The following is a 16,123-nucleotide window of genomic DNA, read 5'->3' as shown; positions in this document are numbered from 1 at the left end:
CGAGCCCAGTCTACAAAGTTGCTTCCATCATCTTTCAACTTAGTTTTCTCTAGGAACGTATTAAAATTCAGGGTGACTGTCGCGTGAGACATGATCTACAACACAAATATATTCAAAGTGGACTTAGACTATGTTCAAGATAATTAGGGTTTAACTTAATCAAATTGCTTGCTAAACTCCCACTCAAAAAGTACATCTCTCTAGTCATTTGAGTGGTTCATGATCCAATTCCACCAGCTCAAGTCCGATCATCACGTGAGTTGAGGATAGTTTCAGTGGTAAGCATCCCTATGCTAATCATATCAACTACATGATTCATGATTGACCTTTCGGTCTCATGTGTCCCGAGGCCATGTCTGCACATGCTAGGCTCGTCAAGCTTAACCCGAGTGTTCCGCGTGTGCAACTGTTTTGCACCCGTTGTATGTGAACGTTGAGTCTATCACACCCGATCATCACGTGGTGTCTGGAAACGACGAACTGTAGCAACGGCGCACAGTCGGGGAGAACACAACTTCGTCTTCAAATTTTAGTGAGAGATCACCTCATAATGCTACCGTCGTTCTAAGCAAAATAAGGTGCATAAAAGGATTAACATCACATGCAATTCATAAGTGACCTGATATGGCCATCATCACGTGCTTCTTGATGTCCATCACCAAAGCACCGGCACGATCTTCTTCGTCACCAGCGCCACACCATGATCTCCATCAACGTGTCGCCATCGGGGTTGTCGTGCTACTCATGCTATTACTACTAAAGCTACATCCTAGCAATATAGTAAACGCATCTACAAGCACAAACATTAGTTTAAATACAACCCTATGGCTCCTGCCGGTTGCCGTACCATCAACGTGCAAGTAGATATTAACTATTACAACATGATCATCTCATACATCCAATATATCACATGACCGAACATATAGTCCCTATAGCTTATATCGTCACCGAAACTTAAGTGTGTAGACCTTGCGGGTTCGAGAACTATGCAAACATGACCGAGACACTATCCGGTTAATAACCAATAGCATGACCTGGATGCCCATATTGGTTCCTACGTATTCTACGAAGATCTTTCATCGGTTGAACCTCAATGTCAAGGATTCAATCAATGACGTATGCTATTCACTTTGTCCATCGATATGTTACTTGTCCCAGATTCGATCGTCGGTATCTCCATACCTAGCTCAATCTCCTTACCGGCAAGTCTCTTTACTCGTTACGTAAAACAAGATCCCGTGACCAACTCCTTAGTCACATTGCTTGCAAGCTCATTGTGGTGTTGTATTACCGAGTGGGCCCAAAGATACCTCTTCGTCATATGGAATGACAAATCCCAGTCTCGATTCACGCCAACCCAACAGACACCCTCAGAGATACTAGTAGAGCATCTGTATAGTCACCCAGTTACGTTGCAACGTTTGATACATACAAGGCATTCTTCCGGTGTTCGGGAGTTGCATGATCTCATGGTCACAGAAACAGATACTTGACATGCAGAAAACGGAGAAGTAAACTGACACGATCATATGCTACGTTTATAGTTTGGGTCTTGTCCATCACACCATTCTCCTAATGATGTGATCCTGTTATCAAATGACAACTCATGTCTATGGTCAGGAAACCTTGACCATGTTTGATCAACGAGCTAGTCCATCAGAGGCTTACTAGGGAAAGTGTGTTGTCTATGTATCCACACATGTATTTTAGTTTCTAATCAATACAATTCTAGCATGTGTAATTTCTACGGCAACAAAAGTCCTACCTTGGCGCTAGGAATTCTTCTTGTTACTTCTCTGGTTTGCGTCGGTTTTTCCCTTGAAGAGGAAAGGGTGATGCAGCACATGAGCAGTAAGTATTTCCTCAGTTTGAGAACCAAGGTATCGATCCATAAGGAGGCCCTCGTGAAGTCCAGAGTACATGCGCAAACACAAACAAGCTTGCACCCAACGCTTCAAAGGGGTTGTCAATGCCTTCAAGATTGTTTGCAAAGTGAGACCTGAAGGCGGAAACTGCAACAAAGTAAAAAGTGTAAGGCTGAAAATATGGTGTGGAGTAGACCCTGGGGCCATAGTGTTCACTAGAGGCTTCTCTCATAATAGCAAATATCACGGTGGGTGAACAAATTACTGTCGAGCAATTGATAGAACCGCGAAAAGTCATGACGATATCTAAGGCAATGATCATACATATATGCATCACGTCCGAGACAAGTAGACCGATACTTTCTGCATCTACTACTATTACTCCACACATCGACCGCTATCCAGCATGCATCTAGTGTATTGAGTTCGTGACGAACAGAGTAACGCCTTAAGCAAGATGATCTCAAACCAATGATGAAAACACCATCTTTTTACCCTTGATGGCAACAACACGATGCGTGCCTCGCTACCCCTTCTGTCACTGGGTGAGGTCACCGCACGGTATGAACCCAAAACCAAACACTTCTCCCATTTCAAGAATCATAGATCTAGTTGGCCAAGCAAAACCCACAACTCGAAGAGAATTATAAGGATATGAAATCATGCATAAGAGAGATCAGAAGAAACTCAAATAAGATTCATAGATAATCTGATCATAAATCCACAATTCATCGGATCTCGACAAACACACCGCAAAAGAAGATCACATCGGATAGATCTCCATGAAGATCATGGAGAACTTTGTATTGAAGATCCAAGAGAGAGAAGAAGCCATCTAGTTACTAGCTATGGACCCGTAGGTCTATGGTGAACTACTCACGCATCATCGGAGAGGTCATGGTGTTGATGGAGAAGCCCTCCGTGTCCGAATCCTCCCTCCGGCAGGGCACCAGAATGTGCCCCAGATGGGATCTTGCGGAGACAGAAGCTTGCGGCGGCGGAAAAGTGATTTCGATGATCTGCTGAATTTTTTGGGATTTTTAGGGAATTTATAGGCGCAACCCCTAGGCCAGGGGGCGCTCAGGGGGCCCACAAGCCTGGATGGCCCTTGCCTTGGCTCCCAAGCTTCCCGATCTTCTTCCGTTTTGGAAAAAAACTCTTTTCGGGGATTTTCTTCCGTTTGGACTCCGTTTCAAAATCTCCTCTGAAAGGGGTAAAAAACATGGAAAAACAGGAACTGGCACTTGGCACTGAGTTAATAAGTTAGTCTCAAAAAAAATATAAAAGGCATGCAAAACATCCAAAGTTTGACAAGATAATAGCATGAAACCATAAAAAATTATAGATACGTTGGAGACGTATCAATAATAAACGATTATATTGAACAAGGATATATAATAATAATTACTTTTATGTATTGCGAATCTGGTGTGGGCTGTCCATCAAGCATTGCGAATCGATAGTGGGCTGTGCAAGAAAGAGGGAGAGGAATTATGAGACTTCTCATCCGTCTCCCGTGCTTTCCGAGGCGTGCAGTGAAGGGGCACACATGGTAGGAACGAGCCTAGCTCGCCAAAAGTCACCGATTCGGCTGTTCTTACGGATAGCCCCGGGGTGCTTTAAGTTCCGTATTCACCGAAAAGCAGATGAAGGTTAGGCAACCAAAATATGTCAATTTCACCCCACGTGGGCCAGATTGTGCCTAATGCGGTCTACCAAACACACTTATATCTTTTTGTCCTTATTGATCCATAGCGTTGTTCATCTATTATCTCGGTCACACAACATTGCCGTTGCCGCTCTTCTACACATCTACTGTTTGAAATCCTTCACCGAAAGTTCTGAATTGGATTGGCCCGCGGTTTGGTTGCTGAACAACGAGTTTCAATTGTAGTAGAGAATAACAAGGAAAAGAATAACACACTGTAAAAATAGGGCCGTCTTTAAAAAATATGCTATTTATGAGACATTGTATGATCAATTTAGCGAGACGATTTTTTACACGCTATAGCGTGCTATTAGCAGCAATATAGCATGATACTTTTTTAATCAAAAATAGATAGGCTAGAAGATCTGTTGTTAAAAATAGCACTATAGCGTGGATGTTAAGAATAAGGCAAAGAAAAAAGAAGGTTCAAAAGCGAAACGGGAATATAGTACTAGGGAAAAGAAGAATAAGATTTACTACAGTGCACGGAACAACCAACAAACCTTTTTTTCTTTTTAGTTGCGGGAAGAACAAGAAACAAACATATAATCAGAGATTACACGAAATTAGTGTCGATGTAGTTTTGTTAGTATCCCAGGCAATGACGATTTTGCTAGCAGACAACCAAAAAGATATCCAGTTGTAGGTGCTAAATATTACGTCTGCTGATAATTATTTTTACGGTATTTTTTTATGCTCTGCTTGTTCTTGGGAGGAGAAACACAGATGCGGTTGTGAGCCCCTGTTGCTCCCCAGCATTGAACGCAAGCAATAGCACGACGACTATTTATTGCTTTAAGTGAGACATACGGATTTCTCACATCGAGGTCTACGTAACCGGCCGGCCCATCCATATGCGACTGTGAGCATCAGTTGTTCCCCAGTGCTAAAAGCGGGCAATAGCGCGGCGACTATTTCTCGCTTTAAACAAGATGTACGGGATATTTCGCAACAAGGTCTATGCTAACGGGCCGGCCCGTCAGTGTACTTAAATGAAATAAAGGAAAGGAAGTAATGTCGTATGTGGGTTTCGATCCCAACCTCTCTTGGTTGGTTGGTTGTTTCGATCCCAACCTCTCTTGGTTGGTTGGTTGTACTACTACTACTAGATGAAGTAGGAAAGCCGGATATCCACTATCTTTTCAGGTTTATGTGTCTGTTTTTCGGGTTTTTTTCATCGATTTTCTTTGTTTGTTTTTCCATTTCACCATTTTCCCATGCTTTTCATGGTTTTTATTTTTTGTTTTTGATTCTTGACAAGTTTTTTTTTGTTTCTTATTTCTTCTCCATACTTTGTTTGATTTTATTTTTATTCTTTTTTTGTTTTTATCATTTTCATTTTTTAATCTGATTTTTCATATACATCAAAAACATTCCTTCAATAAGAGATCAACATTTTTTGTATATACATTCGACAATGTCCAAACGCTTATTGAATTGCTCAATATTTTACTAATTATTCAGCATTTTTTATATACCATTTGTACATTTTGAAATACTCATTCAACATTTTTAATACTTTGCCAACAGTTTTCAAATACTTAATAAACATTTTAAATACTTATTCAACATATTACTTACTTTTTAAATATTTTATAAATTCTTATTCAACATTTTTTATACTTATTCAACTTTGTTAAATAGTTATTCAACATTTTTCAATTTTTTTAATAGTGTTTTCAAAAATACTTGCTTGTTTAATATTCAATAGTAAAAAAGAAAGAAATAATGGAAACAAAAAGGTGAAAAAAATCTATGGCTACTAATAGAGTAAATATGTATTCTTAGTCCGTCATGCTATTTTATATAAGCCACCCGTTATTTTTAACATTAAATCTGCAGTATATATCAAATGTTTTTCTCAAATATTCATATATTCTAAACTGGAACTCAAAATTTAACATGTTATATATATAATTTGATTAGGAAAATATGTAGAATCTGAATATCATGTTATTTTACTTGTTAATCATTTAAATTATTAATAATAAATTGAAATAGGTATTCTTAGTCTGTCATGTTAATTAATAAAAAACCTGATATTTTTACCATTAAACTCATAGTACATATCATTTAAAAAAAATTACTCGTATCTTCTAAACCGCAACTTGAAATTTAACATGTTATATATGAAATTTGATTAGAGAAATATGTGCAATCTAAATATGGTTTTATTTACCTGTTAACCATTTAAAAGAAATACTATCTAGGATGCAATCTTAATCAATAATGCATTATCCTTCTTTCTTTCTTACCAGTACTGATCCGGATTGGGGATAAACACCTCAGCAAAATCAGGATTGGTGACGAAATTGAAGATGACCTGTCTGTTTCTTTGTACTTAATAAATCTTCATGCAAACCGTGTTGAAATAGAAGACCTGTGGAATCATGGACTGCGGTTTTGGAGGCTAAGACCATCTTAGTTTTTCAGGTTTACGTTTTTGTTTTTTCTTGTTTTTTCATAGATTTTCTTTGTTTGTTTCTCCATTTCACCGTTTTTCGCATTGGTTTTCACGGTTTTTTTTTCTGTTTTTTATCTTCTTTTGTTTCTTGACAGGGTTTTCTTTTTTCTTCTCCTTTTTTTTGGTTTTCATATTTCTTCTCCATTCTTTGTTTGGTTTCCTTTTTTATTCTTATTTTTTGTTTTTTCTTACGTATGTTTTTCTTTTCAATCTGAATTTTCATGTACGTTAAAAACATTTATTTAATAAAAGGTCAACATTTTTTGTATATATATTCAACAATGTCCAAACGCTTATTTAATTGCCCAATATTTTAATACTAATTCAAAAAAATTAAATAATTTTTCTATTTATTTCTAAATACTCATTCAACATTTGTAATACTTAGCCGACATTTTTTAAATACTGGAACTACATTTTTCAAATATTTGATTAACATTTCATAAAATCTTATTCAACATTTGTTAATACTTATTAAGCATTTGTAAATACATATTCAACATTTTTAATGTGTTTTTGTATAGTGTCTTAAAAAATACTTGTTTTGTTTAATATTCAATAGTAAAAAGGAACACAAATAATAAAAAGAAAAACATGAAAAAAGAAATACAATAAAACAGGCTTGTGATTCCCTCCCGCGTGGGACGGCGGTTCCTACGAGGAGGTGTTGGGGCACCCCGGGCAATCGGAGGTATTCTCTTCGTCACGGTTTAAAAGGCATGCTTGGAAATTATCTAGAACCTAGATGGTTATTGATTAGTTATGAGATGGACTAAAAAATAGCAGTCACACTACGCATACATATAGAAGTAGTATAACAGAGTACTATAATTAGCTGCTATGAGTAATGAAATGCACCCTAAATAATCTTGTCTATCATGGAAATGCACGTAAATTTAACCGTGTCTTCTAAATAGTGACGGAAGGAGCACCAAATACATTGCAGTGGAGTCTCGGGCCAGTTAACTTTGACCCTCATTGATAAAAATGAATAAATAACTTGGACTATGACTAGCAAAACTAGCCGGACAATTTGACCTAAACAGGCTAGCTAGGACCCAATTACAAAAGCAACATGGACTAACTTGGACTCCACACCTACCCGAAGTAGCACATGGAAAGGATTAACCGACTCATTCTGGACTTTTATAATCTAATAATCAACCGAGAGGCCATGCATCCGTCTAGTATATTACAGTATATATAATAACAATCCATACTAGACGACGAGGACGATTTGAACGGCAAGTTTCACGCTGTCACTCCCACTCTCGCTCTCATTTTATTAATCACTAACAAACGCATGATTTGATCAGACACCCAAAATAGGAATAGGAGATGCTATCATCAAGCATGCTTCTTGCTGCCCAGAGCATCCCACGACTACAAAACACGGCTGGCCGGAGGATTATAACACGATCGAGCGACCAATCCAAGCACCTACGCACTCTTCTTTGCTCTCATCCTCTAGCTAGCTAACTAGCTCTCTTGGATCATCCATGGCGAAGGTGATGAACCTGACCCCGGTGCACGCGTCGTCGATTCCAGACTCCTTCCTATTGCCGGCAGATCGACTCCACCCAGCCACCACCGATGTCTCCCTGCCCATCATCGACATGTCCCGCGGCCGCGACGAGGTCCGCCAAGCCATCCTCGACTCTGGCAAGGAGTACGGCTTCATCCAGGCTAGTTGCTCGCTCTCGATGGATCCATCTCATCAACAATAAAAAAATCCCACCTTTAAAAAAAAATTAAAATAAAATAACCAATCCACCTGCTTGAATTATCGGAATTGACCGACCAACTGGTAGTATTGCATTGCATGCAGGTGGTCAACCATGGCATCTCCGAGCCGATGCTGCATGAAATGTACGCGGTGTGCCATGAGTTCTTCGATATGCCTGCGGAGGACAAGGCGGAGTTCTTCTCTGAAGACAGAAGCGAACGCAACAAGCTCTTCTGCGGCTCCGCCTTCGAGACCCTAGGCGAGAAGTACTGGATTGACGTCCTCGAACTCCTCTACCCCTTGCCTTCGGGCGACACCAAGGACTGGCCCCACAAGCCACAGATGCTCCGGTAATAATAATTAAGCTGCAACCATTTAGGCCGACGAATCGAATGGCTTGCTTTCATGTCAACTGATCTTTGCGCCTTCGATTCTAATCTGCAGGGAGGTTGTTGGGAACTACACCTCGTTGGCAAGAGGCGTGGCCATGGAGATCCTGCGGCTGCTGTGCGAGGGACTGGGACTCCGGCCAGACTTCTTTGTCGGGGACATCAGCGGAGGCCGCGTGGTCGTCGATATCAACTACTACCCGCCTAGCCCGAACCCGAGCAGGACGTTGGGCCTGCCGCCACACTGTGACCGGGACCTTATGACCGTCCTCCTCCCCGGGGCCGTTCCTGGCCTCGAGATCGCCTACAAGGGCGGCTGGATCAAGGTCCAGCCCGTGCCAAACTCCTTGGTTATCAACTTCGGCCTACAGCTCGAGGTGACTTTTTTGCATCGTCGTTAAGTGTAATTACTAGTACTGAATATCCAGTAATAATATAATTCAGATTGCTCATTTCTTGGTTTTGCACGTATATACACACTATATTCATGCATGCAGGTCGTGACCAACGGGTATCTGAAGGCTGTCGAGCACCGCGCGGCCACCAACTTTGCCGAGCCCCGGCTGTCAGTGGCCTCGTTCATTGTGCCGGCGGACGACTGCGTCGTCGGCCCTGCGGAGGAGTTCGTCAGCGAGGACAACCCGCCACGCTACCGCACCCTAACCGTCGGCGAGTTCAAGCGCAAGCACAACGTTGTCAATCTGGATTCCTCAATCAATCAGATCATTAACATCAATAACAACCAGAAGGGAATATGAAGCAGAAACAGGAGAAAGAGGATTTGCATCACTTCCTCGATCGTTCGAGAAAGGCCAAGTGATGCCAAGTTTTATTCCAATGTCTCTCAAGTCGCGACGGGTGTCAGTTACATCTAGCTGATACGAGATATTTAGTCGTGACATGTGATGAGATCGTACGTACCTGTCGTACGTGTTGGTGATACCAAGCAATACAAATGTGACCAATAAGTTGTATGTTTGAACTAAATAAGGACCTAACTACATAGGGACGCCGCACCCGTGCGCTCCGGTGCGGCGGCTCCTAACAATCCATGCTTGCTATACGTAGCGGCAGTACATATGCGTTACTTGCACCATGCTGGGCCCTCTTAAACCAACTAAGAGACGACCCATTCGCGGCGCTGGCACAATGCTGGGCCCTCTAAACCAACTAAGACTGCTCCTGGTAGTGGTAGTAGCTGGCAGTGCATGCATGCCTACATGAATTAATCGAATACTACAGTAGAAGGATAGACAACATATGCATCCAAAGCATGGGAATACAGTGCATGCGCTACAAAGGAAAAGCAAAAGCCAGAAAAGAGCACTATTCACCACATGGTCCAGCTCTAGTTAACCATGCTTAGTCACCAATTTACAATTACTTAGTTGTCGGATTACAAAAAGTTAGTGCTGGCTTTACAAGTACTTTGTTGTCGTATTAACCGTGCTAAATCACCAGATTATGAATACTTAATAGCCAAATATTTAAACATACTTAGTTACCAGATTATAAAAACAATAATTTCTTCGTAAACTAATGTAAGATCATTTGAAATACTATTTTAATAATCTAAACACTTTCATATTAGTTTACAGAGGAAGTGCTAGTTATCAGATTTGGATGTGCTTATTTGCCAGATATTTAGACTACTTAGTTGCCAAAAACAAATAGCATGCTTGCTTGCCATATTATAGGTACTTGGTTTTCAATTCTGAAATAACTTAGTTGCCTGATTAGACATACTTATTTCTAAATTAAAAAATGTTTTTACTTGCAAGACACTTCTGTGCCAGGGTATTTAGTTGCCAAATTACAGGTACTCGGTTTTCAATTTTAAAACAACTTAGTTGCCAGATTAGTTGTACTTATTTATAAACTAAGAATCTTTTACTTGGAAGATACTTTTGTGACAGGGCATTTAATTGCCAGATTATAGGTACTTGATTTACACTTTTAAAATAACTTAGTTACTAGACTAAATATACTTATTTTTAAACTAAAAATGCTTTTACTTGTCACATACTCTCTCTGTAAATTAATATAAGACATTTTAAAACACTACTACTCTTTTATGAGGGCATTTAGTTGCTACTCCCTCTGTAAATTAATATAAGACATTTTAAAACACTAATACTCTTTTGCGAGGGAATTTAGTTGCTACCCCCTATTTTCCTAAATATATAACGTTTTGACAGCTCAATTTAAGTTGGCAGAAAAGTCATATACTCCCTTCGTTCCTAAATATAAGCTTTTTTAAAGGTTTCACTATAAGACTATATAAAGATGTATATATGCATACTTTAGAGTACAAATTTACTCATTTTGCTTCGTATGTAGTCTCTAATAAAATCTATAAATACTTAGGAACGGAGGGAGTATTTAAAAACGGAGGGACTAGATCATAAATACAGTACTTGTTACCAAAATTTGTAAAAAAAAATAGTTTCAAACACTTGCTGTAGGTTTAAACCTTTATGCTTCCTGGATTTAAAACCATTTAGTAGGGTCATGTCTAGCACACTAGCGCACCACTCATAGCTCAGGTTGACTGTACTGCAGCAAAACTTACTATTTGACACACTGTAGCATCACGTCAGCAAGCAGTATGGCATTTGACACAATGTAGCATCACGTCAGCAACGCAATATTGGCATGTCAAGCAAATCGCAGCGCGTCGCCGCACGAAAAGGACAAGCTGCGCACACTTTAACTTAGATTTTTCCACTAAATAATAAGCACGGAATGATCTATACAGATTCTGGTCAATCATGTCGTACATACATTTTCTTTTTGGCATGAGCGTAACAATTATTATTATTATTATTTTTAGAAAAGGAGGATATACCCCCGGCCTCTGCATCTAGACGATGCATACAACCATTTTATTAATTATTCACAGAGACCATACAACGTAATACATCAGTTAGCCTGAAGCCACCATCTAGGCAACACATGTTGCTACTCCTATTCCTTGATGAAGGTGTGCTGAATATCCAGGCCAAATACCAAACAGATATCGCACCAAATCCTAACATATATAGTCTGATGCTCCACCCCAACCACCACTGAGACTGGATCCCAAACTGGTCCGGCGCAGAGGCCGCCTCCACCATCTACCACCGTACCCTCTCCAGAGCTAGAACAAACGCATCATCCTTGCGAGGTCTGCCGTCGACGCCACCACGGTGCTAGACAGCGTCACCATCCTGCATGTATCCGCCTACACGTGCCTATCGACGAACCACCGCAGCACCATGCCGCCGGGCTACACCGCATGGCTCACGGTAGAACAAACACCGCTCCTCCTCTTGTCCCGTTCACCCAGCACGTACTCCAAAACGATGCCCTCAGGAGGGAATCCACATCGAAGATGCCATCATCGCCCGACCGGTAGATCCAGATCTAAGGTTTCCCTCGGAGCATCACGAGTGTGGTGCCACGACCTGCAACAACGATGCCATGGGCTGGTAACGACGTCCTAGACGCCGCCATCGTCCTCCATGACCGAGGTCGACGCGGTTTTCACCGGAAGTCACGACCCCTCGATCTCGTGGCTGGATGGAACCGAGGGAGTCACGTCATGTAGACGAAGACCGCGTAACAAAGTACAAGTAGGAAAGTTAATATCGTTACAGGCTTCAGGAACTTTTGGGCTACTCACTGTGCAACGTGTTGGATGTGTTTCTGTACACAACGTGTAACAAAACAGGACTTGTAAAGGCCGGAGAGATGAGGAACTTTATTTAGACATTCTTGCAGATTTGTTCAGGGTTGTTGTTGTGAAATATGATGAAGCGTCTCAACCCTCCAGAGGAGAGCCTGCAGGTTTATATTGATAGAACGAGAGAACCTCTCGGTATGATTTCAATGTTCGGATTGAGTAGAAACACAAGAAGATATAGAATCTCAAACTACTTTAAACTACAACAAACTCTATCTATATCTCTAGCTATCCTTGGAACACAAGCTAGGTTAAACAGAGAGAAGAGGAGGAGATCAACCATGACTGCTGTCACATTATGTTACGTTCAATATCCCCCCTTAATCACAACTGCGCCGCAAGTTTAGATTACATTTGAACTCTTCAAAGCCTCTAGCTGGCAATGCTTTTGTAAACCCATCTGCAAGTTGATCCTTGGAGGGGATAAATCTGATTTCTAACTGCTTGTTTGCAACTCGTTCTGTGACGAAGTGAAAATCTATTTCAATATGCTTAGTCCTGGCATGAAACACTGTGTTAGCAGACAAGTGTGTAGCACCTAGATTATCACACCAAAGACAAGGAGGCAAAGCTTGTTGAATTTCAAGTTCCTTCAAAATAGACCGCAACCAAATCACCTCAGTTGTTGCATTTGCTAATGCTTTATATTTTGACTTTGTACTTGACCTTGAGACAATTGCTTTTTTCTTAGCACACCATGAAATTAAGTTTGGCCATAAAAAATTGCAAACCCACCAGTGGATCTTCTATCATAAAGACAACCGACCCAATCCGCATCGGAAAAGGCACTAATACGAGTAGATGAAGATTTTCTGAAAGCTAAACCGAGACTGGTCGTATTCTTCACATACTTGAGAATGGGCTTTGCTGCTGTCCAATGTGCAGTGGTGGGTGCATGCAGAACTGACAAACCTTGTTTACTGCAAATGATATATCAGGCCGAGTCAGAGAAAAATACTGAAGGGCACCAACAATACTCCTATAACTGGTATTATCTTCCTGATTCAGGAGTTCTCCTTGAGTTAGAGTCAATGACTCTGAGCTGGACAAAGGTGTAGGTGACGACTTCCAATCCTTCATGCCAACTCTATTTAACAAATCATTTGCATATTTTTCTTGGGAGACATGAATACCATCCTTGATTTTCTTTAGCTCAATTCCTAAGAAGAAATGCAAGTCCCCTAGATCCTTTAGAGCAAATTCTGAACTTAAATCCTTAAGCAAACGAGCAATTGCATCCTTAAGCAAACGAGCAATATCATCAAAATATATTAGAACAAATATGGATGTCTTGAACTTGTTATAAATAAACAAGGATGTGTCAAATTTTGATGGCACAAACCCAAGCTGCTGCATATTTGCACTGAGGCGAGAGTACCATGCTCTGGGAGCGTGTTTCAGTCCATACAAGGCTTTATCAAGCTTACAGACATGAAATGGTGAATTCTTATACTCAAACCCTCAAACCCAGGAGGTTGCTTCATATACACTTCCTGTTCCAGAACACCATGAAGAAACACATTCTGCACATCTAGCCGTCGAAGACTCCATCCCTTGGAAACAACAAAGGATAAAACTAGACGAATAAAAGTAGCTTTAACAACAGGGCTGAAAGTGTCCTCATAATCAATGCCATAGCATTGCTTAAACCCCTTAGCTACCAGTCTTGCCTTATAACGATCAATGGTGCCATTGTTGGGGAACGTCGTATGGGAAACAAAAAAATTCCTACGCGCACGAAGACCTATCATGGTGATGTCCATCTACGAGGGGGATTTCAGATCTACGTACCCTTGTAGATTGCACATCAGAAGCGTTAATAAACGCGGTTGATGTAGTGGAATGTCCTCACGTCCCTCGATCCGCCCCGCGAACCGTCCCACGAACCGTCCCGCGATCCATCCCACGATCCGCTCCGATCTAGTGCCGAACGGACGGCACCTCCGCGTTCAGCACAAGTACAGCTCGACGATGATCTCGGCCTTCTTGATCTAGCAAGAGAGACGGAGAGGTAGATGAGTTCTCTGGCAGCGTGACGACGCTCCGGAGGTTGGTGGTGATCTAACCTCAGCAGGGCTCCGCCCGAGCTCCGCAGAAACGCGATCTAGAGGAAAAACTGTGGAGGTATGTGGTCGGGCTGCCGTGGCAAAGTTGTCTCAAATCAGCCCTAATACCTCCGTATATATAGGCGGGAGGGGAGGGGCCTTGCCTTGAGGCTCAAGGAGCCCCAAGGGGGTCGGCCGAAGGGGGGAGGAGGATTCCTCCTCCAATCCTGGTCCAACTAGGATTGGAAGGTGGAGTCCTTCCCTTCCTTCCCACTTCCCCTTTTTTTTTTATTTTCTCTTTGATTTCTTCTTATCATGCGGAGGGCCCCTCTTGGGCTTGCCCACCAGCCCACTAAGGGCTGGTGCGGCACCCCTAAGGCCTATGGGCTTCCCCGGGGTGGGCTGCCCCCACAGTGAACATCCGGAACCCATTCGTCATTCCCGGTACATTCCCGGTTATTCCGAAAACCTTCCGGTAATCAAATGAGGTCATCCTATATATCAATATTCGTCTCCAGACCATTCCGGAAACCCTCGTGACGTCCGTGATCTCATCCGAGACTCCGAACAACATTCGGTAACCAACCATATAACTCAAATACGCATAAAAGAACGTCGAACCTTAAGTGTGCAGACCCTGCGGGTTCGAGAACTATGTAGACATGACCCGAGGGACTCCTCGGTCAATATCCAATAGCGGGACCTGGATGCCCATATTGGATCCTACATATACTATGAAGATCTTATTGTTTGAACCTCAGTGCCAAGGATTCATATAATCCCGTATGTCATTCCGTTTGTCCTTCGGTATGTTACTTGCCCGAGATTCGATCGTCAGTATCCGCATACCTATTTCAATCTCGTTTACCGGCAAGTCTCTTTACTCGTTCAGTAATACAAGATCCCGTGACTTACACTAAGTCACATTGCTTGCAAGGCATGTATGTGATGTTGTATTACCGAGTGGGCCCCGAGATACCTCTCCGTCACACCGAGTGACAAATCCCAGTATCTATCCATACTAACTCAACGAACACCTTCGGAGATACCTGTAGAGCATTTTTATAGTCACCCAGTTACGCTGTGACGTTTGATACACACAAAGCATTCCTCCGGTGTCAGTGAGTTATATGATCTCATGGTCATAGGAACAAATACTTGACACGCAGAAAACAGTAGCAACAAAATGACACGATCAACATGCTACGTCTATTAGTTTGGGTCTAATCCATCACATGATTCTCACAATGATGTGATCCAGTTATCAAGCAACAACACCTTGTACATAATCAGAAGACCCTGACTATCCTTGATCAACTGGCTAGCCAACTAGAGGCTTTGCTAGGGATAGTGTTTTGTCTATGTATCCACACATGTATCTAAGTCTTCATTCAATACAATTATAGAATGGATAATAAACGATTATCTTGATACAAGAATTATAATAATAACTTATTTATCATTGCCTCTAGGGCATAATTCCAACAGTCTCCCACTTGCACTAGAGTGAATAATCTATCCCTCACATCACCATGCGAATTACATTGTAATAAATGTAACACCCATACAGTTCTGGTGTTGATCACGCTTTGCCCATGGAAGAGGTTTAGTCAGTGGGTCTGCCACATTCAGATCCGTGTGCACTTTGCATATATTTACGTCCTCTCCTTCGACGTAGTCGCGCATGAGGTTGAAGCGTCATTTGATGTGTCTGATCTTCTTGTGAAACCGTGGTTCCTTTGCTAAGGAAATGGCACCCGTGTTGTCACAAAACAGGCTTATTGGATTTAGTGCGCTCGGCACAACTCCAAGATCCGTCATGAACTGCTTCATCCAGACACCCTCCTTAGCCGCCTCCGAGGCAGCCATGTACTCCGCTTCACATGTAGAATCAGCTACGACGCTTTGCTTGGAACTGCACGAGCTTACCGCACCCCATTAAAAATAAATACGTATCCGGTTTGTGACTTAGAGTCGTCCAGATCTGTGTCAAAGCTTGCATCGACCTAACCTTTTACGGCGAGCTCTTCGTCACGTCCATACACGAGAAACATCTCCTTAGTCCTTTTCAAGTACTTTAGGATATTCTTGACCGCCGTCCAATGATCCACTCCTGAATTACTCTGGAACCTGCCTGCCATACTTATGGCGAGGCTAACGTCCGGTCTAGTGCACAACATTGCATACATGATAGATCCTATG

General features: G+C 41.8%; 1 protein-coding gene across 1 annotated transcript; it reads left to right on the top strand.

Annotated features, from left to right (window-relative positions):
- The first annotated feature begins 7,434 nt into the window (after positions 1–7,434).
- LOC123410423 (mugineic-acid 3-dioxygenase) lies at positions 7,435–9,139 on the top strand. The gene is made up of 4 exons (XM_045103365.1): positions 7,435–7,722; positions 7,866–8,113; positions 8,208–8,529; positions 8,650–9,139. The coding sequence occupies exons 1-4, from the start codon at positions 7,537–7,539 to the stop codon at positions 8,908–8,910; spliced, it is 1,017 nt and encodes a 338-aa protein (XP_044959300.1). The 5' UTR covers positions 7,435–7,536; the 3' UTR covers positions 8,911–9,139.
- Positions 9,140–16,123: the final 6,984 nt, after the last annotated feature.

Source organism: Hordeum vulgare, chromosome 7H (genome assembly GCF_904849725.1).
Source record: "Hordeum vulgare subsp. vulgare chromosome 7H, MorexV3_pseudomolecules_assembly, whole genome shotgun sequence".
Taxonomy (NCBI): domain Eukaryota; kingdom Viridiplantae; phylum Streptophyta; class Magnoliopsida; order Poales; family Poaceae; genus Hordeum; species Hordeum vulgare.
This window is presented reverse-complemented; position numbering and strand designations above follow the sequence as displayed.

Coding starts and splice junctions, on each gene's coding strand:
- LOC123410423 (XM_045103365.1), top strand. CDS start 7,537: ATGGCGAAGGTGATGAACCTGACCCCGGTGCACGCGTCGTCGATTCCA. Junction 7,723..7,865: donor AGGAGTACGGCTTCATCCAG/GCTAGTTGCTCG, acceptor CATTGCATGCAG/GTGGTCAACCATGGCATCTC. Junction 8,114..8,207: donor CACAAGCCACAGATGCTCCG/GTAATAATAATT, acceptor TCTAATCTGCAG/GGAGGTTGTTGGGAACTACA.